General features: G+C 40.9%; 1 protein-coding gene across 1 annotated transcript in view; it reads left to right on the forward strand.

Moving 5' to 3' along the window:
- Window positions 1–894: 894 nt before the first annotated feature.
- Window positions 895–19,855, forward strand: part of PSMD12 (proteasome 26S subunit, non-ATPase 12) — a 33,326-nt gene continuing 14,365 nt past the window's right edge. Inside the window, exons 1-4 of the mRNA XM_058561401.1 lie at window positions 895–1,059; window positions 8,387–8,446; window positions 8,534–8,662; window positions 11,845–11,952. Coding sequence (XP_058417384.1) covers window positions 952–1,059; window positions 8,387–8,446; window positions 8,534–8,662; window positions 11,845–11,952 — 405 coding nt within the window. The 5' untranslated portion in view covers window positions 895–951. The remainder of the gene's footprint in view (window positions 1,060–8,386; window positions 8,447–8,533; window positions 8,663–11,844; window positions 11,953–19,855) is intronic.

Raw genomic sequence — 19,855 nt, forward strand, 5'->3', positions numbered from 1 at the left:
TAGATGGGTTTCATTATTCATGATTTTCATTACAGAATAGTAAGGAAATAAAAAGGTCTATTCAGCAAATATAAAGGGATGTTGGTGCTGATTAAATTAAGAACCACTAACATAACAAGTAGACCACTCCAAGATTTCCCATTTTGCTTCCCAGGCTCCTGTTGACACTCCTACCACACCATACACAACCTCATTCTCACTTTCAAGGATCCTAGGCTTTTTTATAGGGATTCAGATGGTGTGGATGACAATAAAGAAAACTTGTAAGGTCCTGAAGAATTGAAATAATCTCACATACATGATCTCCTTTGATGCTCACAAAAGTCCTACAGGAAAAGAATAAAATGTCTTTCTAAAGATTCTTCTTACCAACGTAGTGGATTATAGTAAAAACGAAAACAAAAAATACTTTACTTGTTATATTACTGAGCCGCTGCCATATCGTCTCTTATGAGTTTTCAGAGATCCCACAGATTAAGCCACCAACATTCTCAACCAGATGAAACCTGAGAACTTGTTTCTTTAGGGTTTATTTCAGCCCGGTAACGCAGAGATGAGGAAACCGAGATCCAAGAAAAGTTAAGCGACTTGCCCACGGTTCTGAGAAATCATATTTCACATGAGGGGTGAAAGAGGAATATAGGAGGAGTGAAGCAGGAATATATGGGATGTCCTATTTTATTACACTAGCTTCTCTCACCGCAAATATTAGACGAAAATTCTGTTATCAAAGACAAAACCCAACGCAGGCTGAGGGGGCAACCCCGCCCCCCGCTCCGCCCCCAGGGCTGTCCGCGGCAGTGCCTGACTGGCGGCCAGCGCAGGGGGCCTCGTGGGGTCCTTCGCGCGGGCTCCCGACGCACTGCCTGAGCGGGTGCGCAGACGACTTCCGGTGTGGCTGACGAGTGGTGGCTGAAGTGGGGGTCATCAAGAGACGCTCAGGCTGGGACCATGGCGGACAGTGGCTCGGAGCGAGCTGATGGGCGCATCGTCAAGATGGAGGTGGACTACAGCGCCACGGTGGATCAGCGACTGCCCGAGTGCGAGAAGCTGGCCAAGGTGAGGGGAGGCCGGCCGGCTGTTGGCGGGCGCCAGGGGCTGAGTCACGCCAGGGAGCTTCCCTAGGCCTCCGGGGGCCTGCGGGCTGGAGCGCGCACCCCGCATTCCATGCCCAGCCCAAGTGGGGCCTGCATGAGTAAGAGATCCCAGGTCTGCCCGACCAGGGAAACTCCGCAGCCGGCGTACGATAGCGCATACAGCTTCCCAAACCCTCCCCAGGACAGATGGTCACTCCATTCCCGTAGGAGTTGTGCCCCATACTGCTTTTTGCCTTTTCTTGGATTCTGCGTAACGTTTACTTGAGTAGATTACCAGGGGTTCAGGCCGCTTCAGCACTCATGCTAGATCGGAGAGTTTAGTTCTATTGCTCTTGCTGAATCCATTTATGTCGTTAAGTTGTTTATGGACGTGTCTGGCCTTTCGCCAGGGGAAGCGGCAGGAAAGTGATTAACTGAAGTGAAAGGTAATTAACACAGGACCCCTGTCCTTAAGGAGTTTGTATACGTAACGAATTAGACAAGTCACGCATGGTGGTGAGTGCCATACAAGTATAAAAGTGTAATTGGAACACAGAGAAGAAAGCTGTTCGTTCTTACTGGTGGCATAAGGGAAGGTTTTACAGGGAACCTGACGTTTGTGTTGGGCCTTGAATCAATGAATAAGACTGGGATGAGGAGAAGTCATCCCTAGAGCAGGAACTATAGAAGTAAAGCCAAACAGGCATTAAAGTGCAGAAAAACCTAATCAGAGGAGGCCATGAACAGTAGTTTCCAACTGCTTATCTCCCGTGGAATAGAAATTTAACTTGATCCAAACATTTATCACGGCCCCTGCTGTGTGCAGGCAACTTTGTTATCATTTTACATACAAAGAAACCAAGGCTCAGTTATTTGTCCAACATTACGGTTCGTAATAGGTAGAACCAGGGATTCGAAGCTAAGCTTGCCTGACTAGGGTTTGTGTGGTTGTTGAATCAGCTCCCTCATGGCCTGTTGCTAAGGATTATGCTCAGGCCTCATTAAATTCCTTGATCAATCCAGCCACAAACATTTATTGCTATTCATCTGGGATGCATTCACTAATAGGGTTGTTTTTGTCACTTAAGGAGCTTACTACATAACTACATTAAAGTGTAATAAATTCAGGGGCAGCAGTGTCAGTAGTACTTCACATTTAGTTCTAGAAAGAAACCTTTTTAATGCTTCCCTTATTTCCAAAAAAGAATTTAATGGGGCTTTACAAAAGATGAGGATAGGGAAAGATAATGAAGTTGATATACTTGTATTTCTTAGATTCAGTGCACTTGATGGAGGGGAGCCATAAATTCATCTCTGAGCTTTCTAGCAGCTACTGTAAAGAAACATCATAGTTATGTAAGGGTTGGAAAACTCAAAACACCTACAGTGCCAGGCAGATAATGATAGCTGACATTTATTGAGAATTTTCTACAGTGCCAGTCACTCTTCTAAGTGCTTACATGCCTTAACTCAATTAATCCTCACCTTACCCATATGTGATAGGTATTGTTGTTATTCTTATTTTACAGACAAGAAAACAGTCTAAGAGAAGTTGAGTCACATACTCCACGGTCATACAGCTAGTAAAGTGCTGGAGCCAGAATGCAAACCCAGGCTGACTGATTCTAGAGCTGGTGCTCTCACCATGCTGTCCTGCCTGGTGAGCCAAGAGTAATGAAAACCTGAACTTCTGAGCACCTGCCCAGGGAAAGAAGGCAGTAATGCCTCACCTCCAGTTTGTCTTTGCCAATTGGGGATGAAGGCTAAGCCTTGTCAACTCTTCTAATTTGAGGGAGGAAGCAGGAATGGATTTTTATATAATTGCCTCAATATTTATCAATATTTAGAAACTGGACACTAATCTGTTTTAAAAGACTATTTGAGCCAGTACCATGTAGATCAAACAAAACAACCTACAGGCCAAAGTCAGCCCCTGAACCACCACTTTGGAATTAATAGATTGATAGTGTCCATAAGGAAGAAACCATTTGCTTTAAAGAAGTACAACTATTCCTAGTACTGAGACCCAGGAGAAAAAAATCTTCCCTTTACCAGTTTCTTCTGGTAGGCTACTCTGTGCAAGACCTAGTCAGTGCTAGACATTATGGGAGGTATGAGAAGGTTGTTACGAAAGTGCTTGCCCTCGAAGAGCTTATAGGCCAGTAAGAAAAAAAAATTCACCTGCCATGTTGTTCTAGTGATCACATGTGTGGCATTTATTTAGGACGTTGTTGTCGTGTTCAAGACAGTTGAAAAGACTTGCAAACTCAAATGCAAAATGCCTTTTTAGTTGTCAAATGAGTAATGGAAATGTTTGAAACAGGGAATGTTAGGGCCTGTTAAACTATGTAAAATTAAAGCTATTTTGATTCTGATTTTTTTTTTTTTAAGCCAGTGTGCCTGTAGAACAAAACAAGGTGTGGTGTAGATTGTTTCTGTGGGGAGGGGGTCCGAGGAAGAGGGCTGGGGGATGGGGAGGGTATAAGTTTTTGTTTTTTTATACAGACCCACAGTTTTCAACTTTTGGATTAGGTGGTTGTCTTACAGTCCTAGTTGGTTTTTTTTAAGATATGTTTCTGTTTTGCTTTTTATTCATCATCTTATATTATTTTCTAACCATTCTGCCAAGCATAAGAAAATACTGACTTAAAGAATTGCATTGTTACGTTGGAATGTATGGAACACTTTAGCATACATTCTTTTGTTTTCCAGCCCATCAATAAAACCGTAGAAAGTTTTGTTATTTTCTCTCTACTTGTGAGAAAACTAAAGTTCAGGCAGCTTAAGTGGTATCTGAGGTCTACAGCAGAGCCACATCAAGCTCAGCTCTCCTGGCAATTGGTATAGTGTTCTTTTTGCTACATCCCACAACCTCTTCAAGGGAATATCACTTCTTCACTTACTTTCCTTAAGACTTTTTAATTTTTAATGTGAAATACATTTAAAGATAAAAATTGTATGTGTATAGAGACTTAATAAGAATGTATCAGGTGAGAAAATCACATATAGCAGAAGCCTTCAAAAGACAGACTGAAGTCTAGATCTGCATGGTAAAATTGCCAAATCTAGGCCATTTGAATCTCCTACAGCTGTGACCTAGTACATTTCTGTTTCTGTGTCCTAACATTCATCTAGCAAATAACAACAGTAACTAATATTTAGTGCTGTGTGATTTCTATATAATGTTAGCTATTTTGATGATGATAATGTATGCACAATGTGGCAGGCATACCTTCATAGGTATTACTTTAATCTTTATACTAACCCTTGGGGTAGGAACTCTTGTTATGCTCAATTAATTGAAGAAAAAATTGAGGGTAAGAGAGGGTTAAGTGTCTTGCCCAAGGTAACACAGTAGTAGAGCTGGGGTTTAGACCCACACAGTCTGGCTACAGAGCCTGTGTTTTGTTTTTTTTTTTATTTTTTTCCCCCAAAGCCCCAGTAGATAGTTGTATGTCATAGTTGCACAGCCTTCTAGTTGCTGTATGTGGGACACGGCCTCAGCATGCCTAGAGAAGCGGTGTGTCGGTGCGCGCCTGGGATCCAAACCCGGGCAGCCAGCAGCGGAGCGCGCGCTCTTAACCACTAAGCCATGGGGCCGGCCCGAGAGCCTGTATTTTTTAACCATTACATTCTACTGCCTCTGTGATTAGTATTTGAGGACCCTCCATCAAATTGTTGGTGAGATAGTAAAAGTGATACTAGTTCTTGATAATGGTTATTACTTCACCTTTGAATTAGGGAGTTAAAAATTCATCTAAAGATGGCCTTTTCTGAACTGTGAAGATGTAGTATTTAGCAGTTCTTGGTACACAGAGGGTCATATCCCCCCACCCCCACCCTGTCTCACTTTTTGATTATAGTTTATTTGGCACATGGTTATTTGGGGACTACTTACATTCTTAAATTGAATATATCCTTTGGTTCTCCTTCCTTTAAATGTCTTTTCATTTCATTTGGTCACCTGCAGCCTCTTCTCAGGGTTAATGTTTAAAATGAAGAGGAGATGAAACGTAAAACAGTTGACTGATTGTTAGCAGCTTGGACAAAAGACTCCTTTAAGAAATAGGTCATTTAAAAGTATTGCATTGGCATTAAAGTTCAACTGTTTGCGGTTAACTTTTTGATGGCCTTTTCCTTACTTGTTTAGGTTGTTTAACAAATCATTGATAGATTGGATCCATTTAGGAGTTAAAGGACACAAACATACAGAACTTACAGATACCCACATGTATTGATGTTGAACAAACTCCTTAGTCATTTACCTCATTTACAAAGATTGTTATTATTTATTTTTTGGTGAGGAAGGTTGGCCCTCAGCTAACATCCATTGCCAGTCTTCCTCTTTTTGCTTGAAGAAGATGGTCCCTGAGCTAACATCTGTGCCAGTTTTCCTCTACTTGGTATATGGGACGCTGCCACAGCATGGCTTGATGAGTGGTGTGGGTCCACGCCCGGGATCTGAACCTGCAAACCCCGGGCTGCCGAAGTGGAGTGTGGGAACTTAACCACTATGCCACCGGGCCAGCCCCTACAAAGATTATTTCAATGAGAAAAATGAGTCACAAAATTCACATGTTCTAACAGGTTGGTTTTGATAGCTCTGCCCATCTTGTTCCTCTGAGTTGAAAGGCAGCATTGAAGAGTTGGAATTTCAAGAACTATGACAATAGATAGGAAAGGAAAGAGGAAGGTGTTTAGCCATAGGATTGAACATGGAAGATTGGGAGAAAAAAATGGGATGATTAGAGAATCGGGAGTTGTATTTAATGAAGTTGATGGTAGTGTCTCTCAGATTGTGCTGAATTGTCAGCCATATAATTTGTCACATCCTACTTACTGTAACGGTAAGAAACAGGAATTGTAAGCCATTAAGATCAACTGAATAGTTCAGGTCAATGTCGATCTACTCGATGCATACTGTGTACAAGTTGGTGCAAGGGAAACAACAAGGTCCAGCCCTAAAGGAACTTACAGACCACTTAGGCAAGATATGCACATTAGTAACTGTGGAACAAGGTATACAGGGATGTACCATGATATCTACAGAAGCAACATTATGTGCTTGGCCAGGTGCAGAGCATTGAGCTAAGAGGTGAACAGTATAGACAGGGTCCCTGCTCTCACAAAGTTTGCATTCTAGTGAGATTAGAAAGACAATAAACATTAAAATAGAAAAGAGTTTGGGGTCGTTGCAAAGCAGAAAGTCGGTGGGCTTGAGTGTTAAAGAAGGAGATGCTGAGTGACTGTTGCTTTTAGAGATCGTTATCCAAGAGTGCCGTTCTGAGGTGACGTTTAGTGTTTCGTTGATACCTGCAGATCATGGCTCTAGAAGTGGTGTGTGATTCTTTTACGTATAGGGTGCAGTTCTTTAAAACTCATACTTCTGAGTTAAAATACCATATAGAAAACCACACCCTGTGGATCACAGCCACGTGACTAATAGTAATTGCAAAAGTGGCAGGAGGTGACCATCAGTAAACAGTATTTTGCATTTTAACTATTTTTGCACTGTATTTGGTTGCCAGATAGTAACCATTTCCCTATGGAAATTATTTTGATTGAAGCAAAGGTGTGATTTAAACTAATATGGTTTAGTGTAGTGGAGGGACCAGGAGGCAAGAGCCCTGGGTTCTGGTTCTGCTGGTTAGTTTTGTGGCTGAGCTGTTTGTTCTCTAAAATGAGGTGATTGGATTAAATCATCTCTAGCAGTCTTTCCGGTTCTAAGATTCTTTGATCTTTTATGATTTATTAGCCTTTAACTTTGGAGTATTTAAAGATTTGTTCTTTGTTCTTTTCCACTGATGGACATTTAGCCAGCATTTATTGTACACATGAATCTATAGAGCTTTCAGAGTTGGTGCTCCCCTTTGCATGGGAAACAGTGTTAAAATATGATAGTAATATATGTTTCAGATTTAATTAAAATAAGTTCAAACAATGGCTGTACATTACATATTCTATGCTGCATAGAAAATTCATAGTTTATGGGCTGGCCCTGTGGCTTGGCAGTTAAGTGTGCGCGCTCCGATGCTGGCGGCCCGGGTTCGATCCCGGGCGCGCACCAAAGCACCACTTCTCCAGCCATGCTGAGGCCGTGTCCCACATACAGCAACTAGAAGGATGTGCAGCTATGACATACACCTATCTACTGGGGCTTTGGGGGAAAAAAAATATAAATAAAAAAATTATTTAAAAAAAAAAAAAGAAAATTCATAGTTTAAAAGTTATCTTGGAAAATATGGAAACGGTGTTTTGAAAAGTCCAAACATTATTTGTGCCCCTAATTCAAAAGTTGTTTAATTGGTTTCTTTAATTAGTAAAAGAGTAGTACTCACGTACTGTCCATGAATGTCATTAAGATAAAAAATTTTTTCATTTGTGGTTAGAAAAACAGTTTCTAAATAAAACCTTCCTCATTACTTCCAATTCATTCATAGTTATTAATGTTAGTATCGTAAATAAATGCAATTTTTGTGCTGTGGGTTGGTTTGGTTTTAATCAAAATGTGTGGTTCCTAATAGGATGGCTTATTTTAGTCCTGATGTATTATCATTTAAGTTTATATTATTTGAATTTTGTTATTCCTGTTTCTTAATGTATGCCCCAGGGGGAATGTTTTGTTTTTGCATATGAGATAGAGGTTATTATCAGTTGACAAAAGGGGTGTATTTCAGTTGGATCAGTGTCTGCTAAGAGCATGACTTTTGGTGTAGCATGCGTGGGTGTTCTCAGATGGTCTTCATTTCCTTTAAGCACAATTACTGATTTATTTTTAAAGTCATTGAAAAAGTAAACCAGGGCTTTCTATCTTTTTACCACCAAATATCCTTTTTATTTCTCCTCAAAACTTCATATTTTAAAATATTTGTTATGGTGAATTTATAAAGAAATCATTTTCCCATTTTTATTCTTCAAAGACTGCCAGTTAAGAGTCTCTATTCAGAACAAGATAAACAGATGTTACACTAAGTTGATAAATTAGAACCCAAAACAAAGACTTGATGTTTTTGTCAGGTGTTAAATCATTGTTGTTCTATATTCAGTTTCTCTTAGGCATTTTGAAATGTTAAAAACAGTTTGTGGGCCCCAAGTTGGGAACCACTGACTTGTGGAATCCACTGGAGAAGCAAGCATTATCAAGAAAAGGAGAAAAACACAACAAAAGTAGCTACGGAGGGGGTCCTTTTCCTCTAGAATAGGCCATTGATTTTTCCTTTTCTGTGTCAGAAATATCTCATTTTAGACTAGTTATTTGGTTTTGTGTTGGTAGTGTTGTTTTCATTGTTCATTTTTATCTTTTGTTTTAGGAAGGAAGACTTCAAGAAGTCATTGAAACCCTTCTCTCATTGGAAAAACAGACTCGTACTGTGAGTAGATTATACTAAAAACTTCAGTTACCATCAATTTTGTTTAACATTGTTCCATTAACTTTCCATATATTTTCACTCTTCCAGGCTTCTGATATGGTGTCTACATCCCGTATCTTAGTTGCGATAGTGAAGATGTGCTATGAGGCTAAAGAATGGGATTTACTTAATGAAAATATTATACTTTTGTCAAAAAGACGGAGTCAGTTAAAACAAGTAAGTTCCTGATGGCTCAAAAAACAAATACATTTGCATTTAAATGAGGACTTTTAGAAAACTATCCTATGAATCTGTTTAAAGTGTACTGTTAAATCAACCTTACAACATTCTAGAGAGTTTTAAAAAAATTCTATCCATATTCTCATAATAACTGCTTTTTTTGTTTTTTCTTCTAGTCTTTATATATTTGCATATTTTTACAGAATTATGCTGAGAGTTTCAATGCAACTTTGTTCTATTTTTATGTTGCTCCATATCTTTGTGTTTATTATTTTAAATGGTTGTGTTATAATCCATCAAGTTGATAATCTATAATTTACTTTAATCATATGTCCTTTATTAAACATTTAATATTTAACTTTTTTTTTTTTTAATTTAATTTTTTCCCCCAAAGCCCCAGTAGATAGTTGTATGTCATAGCTGCACATCCTTCTAGTTGCTGTATGTGGGACACAGCCTCAGCATGGCCGGAGAAGTGGTGTGTTGGTGCACGCCCGGGATCCGAACCCGGGCCGCCAGCAGCGGAGTGCATGCACCCAACCGCCAAGCCATGGGGCCGGCCCAATATTTAACTTATTTTTGAGGCCGTTTTCGGACAGATTATTTTGACTGCTCATTTTGTTTAAAGACTATGTACGTTCTCTTTTGGTATTTTTGTGAAGCTGGATTTCCTGTTCTGTTGAGATGTGTTTAAATGATTCTCCGTAGAAGTAAATTTCATTTACTGGCCATGCTGGGGCCGTGTCCCACGTACAGCAACTGGAAGGATGTGCAGCTATGACATACAGCTATCTACTGGGGCTTTGGGGGGAAAAAATAAATAAAATCTTTAAAAAATAAGAAAAAATTACACACACACACACTAGGTAATACATAGTAAATAACGTAAGAATAGTGAAAGGTGCTAAAAAATATGAAAGGTGCAAGAGGAGGTTTTTGATGAGGTTTATAAGGGAAGGCTTCCTAGATGAGTTTGAGCCAGTCTCACAGCTGGACTGGAACCAGGGCTGCTTCTTTTCACTATAACATACTATGTCTTCATAGATGTGGAAAGTGCTTAGGGACTCAAAGTATGTCTTTCCTTTTCCCATAATTACTTTTTACCCAAAAGTTTTCTTTTTTGCTTTATCAGACTTAGAAAGTAATGATTTTTTAAAAATAACCTTTTGTAGATTGCTTAAAATTAGTGGTTTCTAATTCACTCGAGCCCAGAGGGAAACCATAACTTCCCTAATGATTTACCTGCATTTTTACCAGAGAACAGCAGGATGTTCACTTATCATTAGAATATTAATGTGGTTGAATATTAATGTGGTTGTTTTTGTTTTCCTTTAACCTCATCTGATTTCTGTTAATTTATTTTTTGCACAGCTCTTAGAATTATCAAGTTACATGCCCGTCTAGAAATCATTGTTATAATTGGTTTTAGAGGGATCATATGTTTTGTGAGATAGTAGGTGTCCCAGAGACTTGCATTTATTGAAAGATTTTTTTTTTTTTTGGTGAGGAAGATTGGCCCTGAGCTAACATCTGTTGCCAATCTTTCTCTTTTTGCTTGAGGAAGATTGTCACTGAGCTGACATCTGTGCCTGTCTTCCTCTATTTTGTATGTGGGATGCCGCCACAGCATGGCTTCATGAGTGGTGCATAGGTCCAAACTTGGGATCCTAACCTGGGATCCGAACCTGTGAACCCTGGGTCACCAAAGCAGAGCACATGAACTTAACCACTACACCACCAGGCTGGCCCTAACATTTTATTCATAACAGGGTCCTAATATTATTATCAATGATTATGATATACTGTTTGGAATCTAGATTAGGGCTTGGCAAACTATGGACCGTGGATCATATCCCACCTGCCACCTTTGTACATAGTTTTTGGAACACGGCCACGCCCATTTATTGTGTAGGGTCTGTGGCAGCTTTGGAGTTAGAAAGGCACAGTTGAATTAGTTGCCACAGAGACCATATGGCCCACAAAGTCTAAAATATTTATTATATAAATATTTACAGAAAACGTTTGCTGACCTGACCTAGATCATAGAATGTAAGAGCTGGAGGAAATGGGGCCAGCCCAGTGGCACAGCGGTTAAGTGCGTGCGCTCCACTTTGGTGGCCCAGGGTTCGCAGGTTTGGATCCCGGGTTTGGATCCCGGGTGTGCACCAAGGCACCGTTTGTCAAGCCATGCTGTGGCGGCGTCCCATATAAAGTAGAGGAAGATGGGCGCACGTGTTAGCCCAGGGCCAGTCTTCCTCAGCAAAAAGAGGAGGATTGGCACATGTTAGGTCAGGGCCGATCTTCCTCACAAAAATTAAAAAAAAAAAAAAGAGCTGGAGGAAATGTTCTAACCTGCTTATATTACCTGTGAGGAAACTGTGGGCAAGAGATGCTGTGACTTTCAGTGTCACATTTTATTGAGGAATATGGGTGACTGTGGCTCCTCCTCCTCCCCTGGATGATGGAACTGTTTTACCTTCTGCCTCTGCCACGGGTTCTTTTTTCTTCAGTCACTATATCTGCTGGTCATGGCTTCAGTACTCTCAAAGCCACTATTGAACTCTGCTTTTCTCGTCCTTTTTTTTTTCCTTTAGTCTGTGGCCACTTCTTCCATGCTTTTCTGCTTGGCTGCAAAAAAGCTAGCTAGCGGGCCGGCCCCGTGGCTTGGCGGTTAAGTGCGTGTGCTCCGCTGCTGGGGGCCCGGGTTCGGATCCCGGGCGCGCACTGACGCACCGCTTCTCGGGCCATGCTGAGGCCGCGTCCCACGTACAGCAACTAGAAGGATGTGCAACCATGACATACAACTATCTACTGGGGCTTTGGGGGAAAAAATAAATAAATAAATAAAATTAAAAAAAAAAAAAGCTAGCTAGCAAGCCTTCTAATAGATGTTGCCAGACATGCTTCTTCCCCCTTTCCTTTTGTGTAATCAGTTTACCAGTTGTAATGAGAAGGGGTAAAGTCTTTGCATCTGAGGTTTTCCTAACCTTTATTGATTTGTTAATGGGTATTCAGTACGTCTTAGCTATTAGGGAGACTTTGATGTTCTTTTATAGGCATTTCAGTGTCTAGAATTGCTTGGGAAGACCAAATTTGACCATAGCACTTCCCTCAATAAAATACTTTCTTTTCCTGTGTGAGGAATGAATTTTACGTAGGAATGGTTTTTATTATTTTAGGCTGTTGCAAAAATGGTTCAACAGTGCTGTACGTACGTTGAGGAAATCACAGACCTTCCAATCAAACTTCGATTAATTGATACTCTACGAATGGTTACAGAAGGAAAGGTGAGTTTTCTATTGGCATAACTCACAGTGATAAGTACTGTCTTATCTGTGTGTGTATATATATATTTTTTAAGATGAAATACACAAAATGTCATCACCTTAATTCAACCAATATCTTTGTGTATCTCCTTCTAATTTCTTTCCATATGCACTGAATGTATTTAAATAGTGACAGTCTTGGTATATCCAGATTTTTCTAGGAATTAGTGATCTTATGCCAAATTTACATGTGTTGATAATAAATGAAAGATAAGGTTAATTCTTCACCCTGGCCCAGATCTGCTTGAAAAAAATCTATGTTTGGGATAGCTAAGCTTTCACTCTAATTTTTAAATTAATAGAGTGTTTACAGTGTAAGGTTAATTTTCAAAATTTCACTGCCTCGCCAGAATCTATTTGTATTTCTCTTGATGGCTTTTTTTTAAATTGATGTCATAATAGTTTATAACTGTGAGATTTCAGTTGTACATTATTATTTGTCAGTCACCATATAAATGCACTCCTTCATCCCTTGTGCCCACGCCCCACTGATGCCTTTTTTTTACCTCCCTAATCTCATGTTTCTCTAAAAAGGGCAAGTGTAAAATGGTGACTGTGGTAGATATGTTTCCTTCTAGATAGATTTTTGTGGTTTGAGGACAAAAACGTAGCTTATATTTAACTTATTGCCTCTTTGTCAGTTCAGTTCAGTAAACGTTTAGTGAGCACCTGTGTTATTCTAAGTCCAAAATGAGCAAGATACTATTCTTTAGCTCAAAGAGATCAATCATAGAAATAGTTACTGTGCTGTGTCATGACAGTAGCGGTGTGCCTGTAGTTCCCTACGGCAAAGAGGAAGGGGTTGACTGGCTGGGGTGCCCAGGGAAGCCTCAAAGAGTTGATCAATGCTGAGCTGACTTTTTGTTTTGTTTTGTTTTGTTTTGTTTTGTTTTTGTGAGGAAGATTAACCCTGAGCTAACATCTGTTGCCAATCCTCCTCTTTTTGCTGAGGAAGTTTGGCTCTGGGCTAACATGTGTGCCCATCTTCCTCTACTTTATACGTGGGACGCCTGCCACAGCATGGCTTGATAAGTGGTGCATAGGTCCATGCCCGAGATCTGAGCATGCAAACCCTAGGCCACCACCAAAGAGAAGCATGTGAACTTAACTGCTACACCATTGGGCTGGCCCCTGAGCTGGCTTTTTAAGAATGAGTAGAAATTCTATAGGACCAGTGAGTAGGGAGAAGGGCGTTTTAGAGATGGGGAAATTATATACAAAGATATCGAAGTAAGAAACACGTAGTACATTTAGGAAACTGTAAGTAGTTTGTTACACTGGAGATTAGGTTTTTGGGGGTGGAGTGGGGAAAATGGGGTGGTGCAGAGCAAAACCTAAAGAGGTAAGCAAGCCTGAGCGTGAAAATTAGTTCTCAAGACTCTATTAGGCTGTAGTTATAGTTTTAATTTGTTGGAAATTAAAAATCCACTAACATTACTTGTAGCTACAAAAACTGCCAATAGTGGATGTGATGTCAGCATCATGGTGGAGTGAGCTTCCCCCTTAGACTCTCTCCCCCAAGATACAACAAAAAGGACATTCAAATACCAACAGAGGACATTCACACAACGCAAAAGATATCTGAAAGACCTGCCTATCCTTACGTCTGAAGGTGGAGGTGCTGGTACCCCTGGAAGAAGTGGAAGGAGGTAAGGAGAACTCCTCTCCTTCCCTGATGATAGCGACCCTGGGACCAGGACCACGCGGCTCTCTCAGAGCGAGTGGGGAGGGGCGGCCCTCCACAGGAAAACCATCGCTCTCCAAGTTCTCTCACAGCCTGTGGGAAATTCCCGTACGAAGGGGACTGAATTGTTCAGGGGATGTCTTCATCAAGCTAGCACCCCGGGAGAGCAGGTAGTGAGGGAAGAACAAGAAGCCTCCTGGATCGGGCAGATGAAAGAAAGAGCCCCTCCCCTCCAGAACCACGCAGCTCTCAGAGAAGGGTGGGGGCGGCCCTCCGTGGGAAAACTGTCACTCTTCAAGTTCTCTCACAGCCTATGGAAAGTTCCCATACGGAGGAGACCGAACTGTTGTGGGGGTGCATTCATCAAGCTAGCACCCCAGGAGAGCAGATAGTGAGGGAAGAACGAGAAGCCCCCGGGATTGGGTAGGCGAAAGAAAGACCCCTCTTGCCCAGAGCACCAGCACAGCCAGTCAGCCAGGGTGCCCACGGATTGTGGCGGGGTCAGAATACACAGCTCTTGACCCCCACCCAGTGGTGACAGGTGGAAGCTGCAACCACGTATCTTCAGCAGGAGGAAAAATAAGCCCACACCCTCAAGCACTGTGCAAAAATATATTAAATCTCTAGACCAGAAGGAAAATGACAAGCACCCAGAAATCAGTCCTGAAGGCACAGAAATTTATAACCTAAATGACAGAGAATTCAAAGTAGCTATCATAAAAAAAGTTCAACGAACCACAAGAAAACAGAGATAGACAATTCAATGAAACCAGGAACTTTTTCACAAAAAAGATTGAAACTATAAAGAAAAACCAATCAGAAATGTTGGAGATGAAAAACACAATGGAGGAGATCAAGAAACATCTGGAATCTTTTTAAATAACAGACCTGACAATATGGAGGAAAGAATTAGCAATATTGAGGATAGGAATGCAGAAATGCTCCAGATGGAGGAGGAGAGAGAACTAAGACTAAAAAGAAGTGAAGAAATTCTCCAAGAAATATCTGACTCAATTAGGAAATGCAACATAAGGATTATAGGTATTCCAGAGTGTTATGAGAGGTTCGGGGATTCGATCGGAGACGTAAAAGACACTTTCCACTCCAAACAAATGGACTGAAGGTATATTTTATTATATAGAGGATAGTAAAGGCGACAGTCTTCAAACAGATCCAAATAGGTCAAATATTAAGAAGGAAAAAAGCATCAGCCCGACTGGAAAGGGAAAACACCCACATCGGCTGAAGAGAAATGACACAAATCAACCGGAAAGAGAAACACCAGGTTGACCAAAAAGAGAACACATCAAATCAATTACTTCATATCAAGTCAATTACTTCACATCAAATCAGTTACTCACAACATCCACGCCCCACTGCCGGGAGAGCCCTGTCAATCGACGCGGCTGGGCAAGGATCTCACGTCCTGGGCAAGGTGTCCCTTCCACAGGTGGAACTCTCACCGGGGCTCAGTTTCCAGCAGTTTTTATACCATCAGTAATTTTCAGAGTAAGCAATTACAGAGTTTGCAGAGCAAGCATTTAGTGTTCCCATGCACAAAATGGTTATCAGTGGCGTACGTGCACTGAGCCCCCGGCTAACGTCCCAGCACAGTAGTTGTGTACGTGCATTGTTCTCTTTGGTTATCGTCCTAGCCCGGCACAGATGGCCAGTCCATCCCGTGCTACGAGGCTCCAAGAGCCTTGAAATGTTACAACTTGCAATTCCCTCTGTGAGAGAAGGGCCAGTTCCCACCACGCAGAAAGCAGCTTTTATATTTCTTTTTGTGCTGATGGCTGTAGGTCAGTGGAGCGGCCAAACATGGCTGTACTGATGTCAAGACATATTCGGCCGTGGCCGTCTCCATTAACCATAAGACACCATACGCACAGACAGTGAACTTCGTACACAAGTCCATAAGGCACATCCAAGAATCCAAAATCTAATGACGACAATAATTATAAAATTATCTCGCAATAAAGGATTCAGACCCCAAGGTAACCAATCAGATAACCCCTTAGAATATGAAATGTTATTAACTTGATCTTGCAAATCATGTACAGCATCAAAGATAACATTAGATAAGGTAACACTTAGGCATAACAAACCAGCTTGTAGAAGTTCAGATCAGCCCCCATCACGGAGGGTAACAGAAGGCAGGGTAATAGAGAAATTATAACTAGTTTTGCGTGACTGATCAGATACAGGCTTATACCGAGAGATTGCTTGATGTTTCTGAGACCAAATTTTTCGGCCATTCATAGTCCAAGTTATAGGTCCCACTGGTGTAGAGCAGTTGGTCTAACAGTAGAGGGTCAAAGGTTGTCCTACAGAGACATTAGTTGGCATGTAGGTCAGCAGCAGACATGGAGTTGCAGCACAGCATAGCAAACACAGCAGGAATATCTATTCACGCAAAGAAACAGAATTTTTAGGAACATGATATAACTGTTTATTTCCTGGATACATAACTATGAGCGTTGCAGTGGGCCCTTGGGCCATTATTTCTGCGGCACGGGGAGCCGCATTGGGTGGATGTGTTATCCACACCTTTGCTCCAGGTTTCCATCCATCTGTAGACCCAAATCCTTGTATTCCTCTTTTAGTTAATTCACTTGGAGGTTGTCCTTGTGACACATTTGGAGTCAGGACGGGAAGCACCAATAATTGTTTCACTCGTTCCCCAGACTCTACAGTTAGTACTGTGTCACTACCATTATATAATATAAATTTTATTTCTCCTTGGTAATCTGGATCAGTGACTCCTCCCAGTACATCAGTACCTTTTGCTGCCAGTCCAGAGCGTCCTTTTAACAAACCAAAGGTATTTTTGGGAAATTGTACCCCTATCCCAGTAGGGACTATAGACTGCTTCTTAGGGGGCAATTGAATAGAATGAACAGTAGATAAATCCAATCCAGCCGCTTCGGCCGTGGCACGAAAAGGCGGTTTAGCAGACTGCGTCAGGGGCCAATAGGTTAAGGTCATAAGCTCATGGGTGGTGGCTGCCACTTCTGTAATCTTTGCTGGTAACAACTTTGACAGAGGAGTCTCATTAGGGCCTAGTGGCCTGTTATTTAACGTATTTAGAGCATTACTTAGATGGCTGTGCCACCCCTTTAATGAGCCATGACCGAGTTTCCTCAATTGTTGTTTAAGCAATCCATTCATTCGTTCTATGAGGCCTGCAGCTTGGGGGTAATAAGGTATATGATAAATCCATTCTATATAATTTTCCTTGGTATAAGTTTGAATTAACTTACCTGTAAAGTGGGAACCGTTGTCACTCTGAATTTGTCTTGGTGTTCCATAATATAACTTAATTGTATCTAATAATTTTATGGCACTCTGTTGGGTGGCCACTTTAGCTGGCATAGCCAATAAATAACCAGAATATGTATCAACAGCAGTGCAGGCATAAGTATATCCACAAGAATTTGGCAATGGTCCAATAAAATCTATTTGCCAGGTATGGGCGGGAAATAATCCCTTTTGGATATGACCTTGGTAGGGGTGTGGAACTCCCCGTTTATTTAACTGTTGGCATAACTGACATTGTTGTACTGCAGTGGCAATATCATCATGGGTGACAAGGATTCCCCTTTGTTGTGCCCACCTGTATGAAGTTTGTTCTCCCAAGTGTCCATTCTTTTGGTGGATTCATTGTGCTAAGCCTGGGTTGTGCGTTGCACGAATCTGCATCAGCTGATTAGCATGAGAATTATGTTTTCGTTCTGCAGAAATTAAAGAACTGTGAGCATCAACATGAAATACAGTAACAATCGTGTTTTGACATCATAACCATATGTCTTCCCATAATTTCTTTCCCCATATTTCTTTATCATTAATTTTCCAATCATGTTTTTTCCATTGTGGCATGCACGTTGTCAAACCTTGTGCCACTGCCCACGAATCAGTATATATATGACATTGTTGCCCCTGATCTTGTTGAAGTGTTTGATACACCGCATAGAGTTCAGCATATTGGTTACTCATATTATCTCTGGTGGTGACAATTGTTTGTTGGGTGGATGGGTTATAGGCAACTGCTTTCCATTTCTGTGAGCTCGATATCATTTTGGCAGAAACATCCGTAAACCAGGTATGTTTTTGTTGTTCTTCAGTCAATTGATTATATGAGACATTCCATTTAACAGGAGATTCTGTTATATCAGTCTTAGGTGACACAGTTAATTCACTGCTATATTGAGACACTTGTTCATGCAGTAGAGACAACCCCTTTGGGCCAGGTTTGGCCCGGTCTTGAATATACCATTTCCATTTGATGATATTAAATTCTTGTGCATGTCCAATTTTATGAGTAACAGGCGTGCTATGAATCCATTGCATGATGGGTATTTGGGGTCGCATAATTACCTCATGTCCCAGGGTAAGGCTTTCTGAGTCTGTTAGAGCCCAATAGCAGGCTAACAACTGTTTTTCAAAAGGACTGTATCTTTCACTGGAACAGGGAAGCTTGTGACTCCAAAATCCCAGAGAATAACGTCGGGCACCTTGTTTTTGCCATAAATTCCAGCTGGCATACTGATCAGTGACATCTACCTGTAACTTAATGGGTCCCGGTTTAATTGGCCATAGATCTAAAGCAGTCTGAATAGCATGCTTGGCTGCTTCAAAAGCTTCTTTTTGTTTCATTCCCCATTCAAATTCATATTTTTTTCTGGTAACTTTATATAAAGGTGCAAAGAGCCGACTTAAATGTGGAATATGTGCCCTCCAAAATCCAAATAATCCAATAAATTTTTGTGCTTCCCTTTTGTTATGGGGTGCTGCAAAATTTAATATCTTTTGTCTAGCTTTAGGTAAAATTTCTTGTTTTTCATTATTCCAAAGTATTCCCCAAAATTTAACATTTGAACTCGGGCCCTGAATTTTAGCTGGTTTAGTTTTCCATCCATCCTCCTCAAGTGTGTCCATTACTTTTTCTAACTGTTGTTGTACTCTTTCTTCTTCATTTCCTTGGATCTAATATCATCTATATAATGTACTATTTGGACATCATCAGAAGCAGGTACCTTTGCCAAGGTTTCAGCAACCTGTCGATGGCAGATAGTGGGACTATGCACATATCCCTGAGGAAGTCTAGTAAAGGTATATTGTTGTCCCAGCCACGTGAAAGCAAACTGTTCTTGGACACTTTTAGGTATAGGTATGGTGAAAAAGGCATTAGCCAAGTCTATGATTGCATACCAAGTGCCTGGATAACATTGCACTTTTTCTATAAGAGTAATCAAATCAGGAACGGTCGTTTGAATAGCCAGAGTCACTTTGTTTAGCTCTCTGTAATCTACAGTCATTCTTTATGTCCCATCATCTTTTTTAACAGACCAGATAGGATTATTTTAGGCTGTAGTTACTCTGCGAAGGACTTTTATAGCCAAATAATCTTCTATGGTCCCAGATATTTTTTGTTGTCCTCCAGGGATGCGATACTGTCTTTGATTGACCACTTGCGTGGCAGGTGAAATTTCTACTTCATGATGCAAACATCCCACAATTACAGCATTAATATGGAAAGACAATGCTCTAATAGCAAACTGGTATTGTCCATCAGCCAAATTTAATGTCAATCCTTTTAGAATATCAATCCCAATTATGTATTCTGGTATTGGCACAATCATAACTAGATATGTGCGCCGAGGTAGTTGCCCAATTTGCATAGAAAGATTAGTGGTAACTGCCTGGATTTCTTTTCCTCCCAATCCAGTTATCAGAATTGATGTACCTTGAAACTTAGTTGGATTCCCATAGATAAGGGTGGCCTCTGCCCCTGTATTTATAAGTGCCTTCACACTAGTTGTAGATTTATTCTTCCAAAATATTTTAATTGGTACATGTGGTCTAATATCTTTTCTTATAGTGGCACTAATCGATACAGAGGTTTGGCCTTCCCCTCAATCACGTAAGTCAGCAAAAAGGGGATCCGAGGGAGGAGGTGGTCCATTAGGTGCACTAGGCACTGGGTTGGAATCATTCTTTATATTGTCCCCTCTGTTCACTTGTTTTATTTTCAGCCCTTTTTCTTTATATAGTTTCCATAATTCTTTAGTGTCAATTCCATCAATCTGGTCTTTGGGTACTCCTGCCTGGAGTAGGGCCAAAAACATATCACCTCGAGTCATTTTATCCTTTTTAAAGAATGTTTCTCTTTTTTCCCTT

This window comes from Diceros bicornis, chromosome 18, assembly GCF_020826845.1.
Source record: "Diceros bicornis minor isolate mBicDic1 chromosome 18, mDicBic1.mat.cur, whole genome shotgun sequence".
Classification (NCBI taxonomy): Eukaryota; Metazoa; Chordata; class Mammalia; order Perissodactyla; family Rhinocerotidae; genus Diceros; species Diceros bicornis.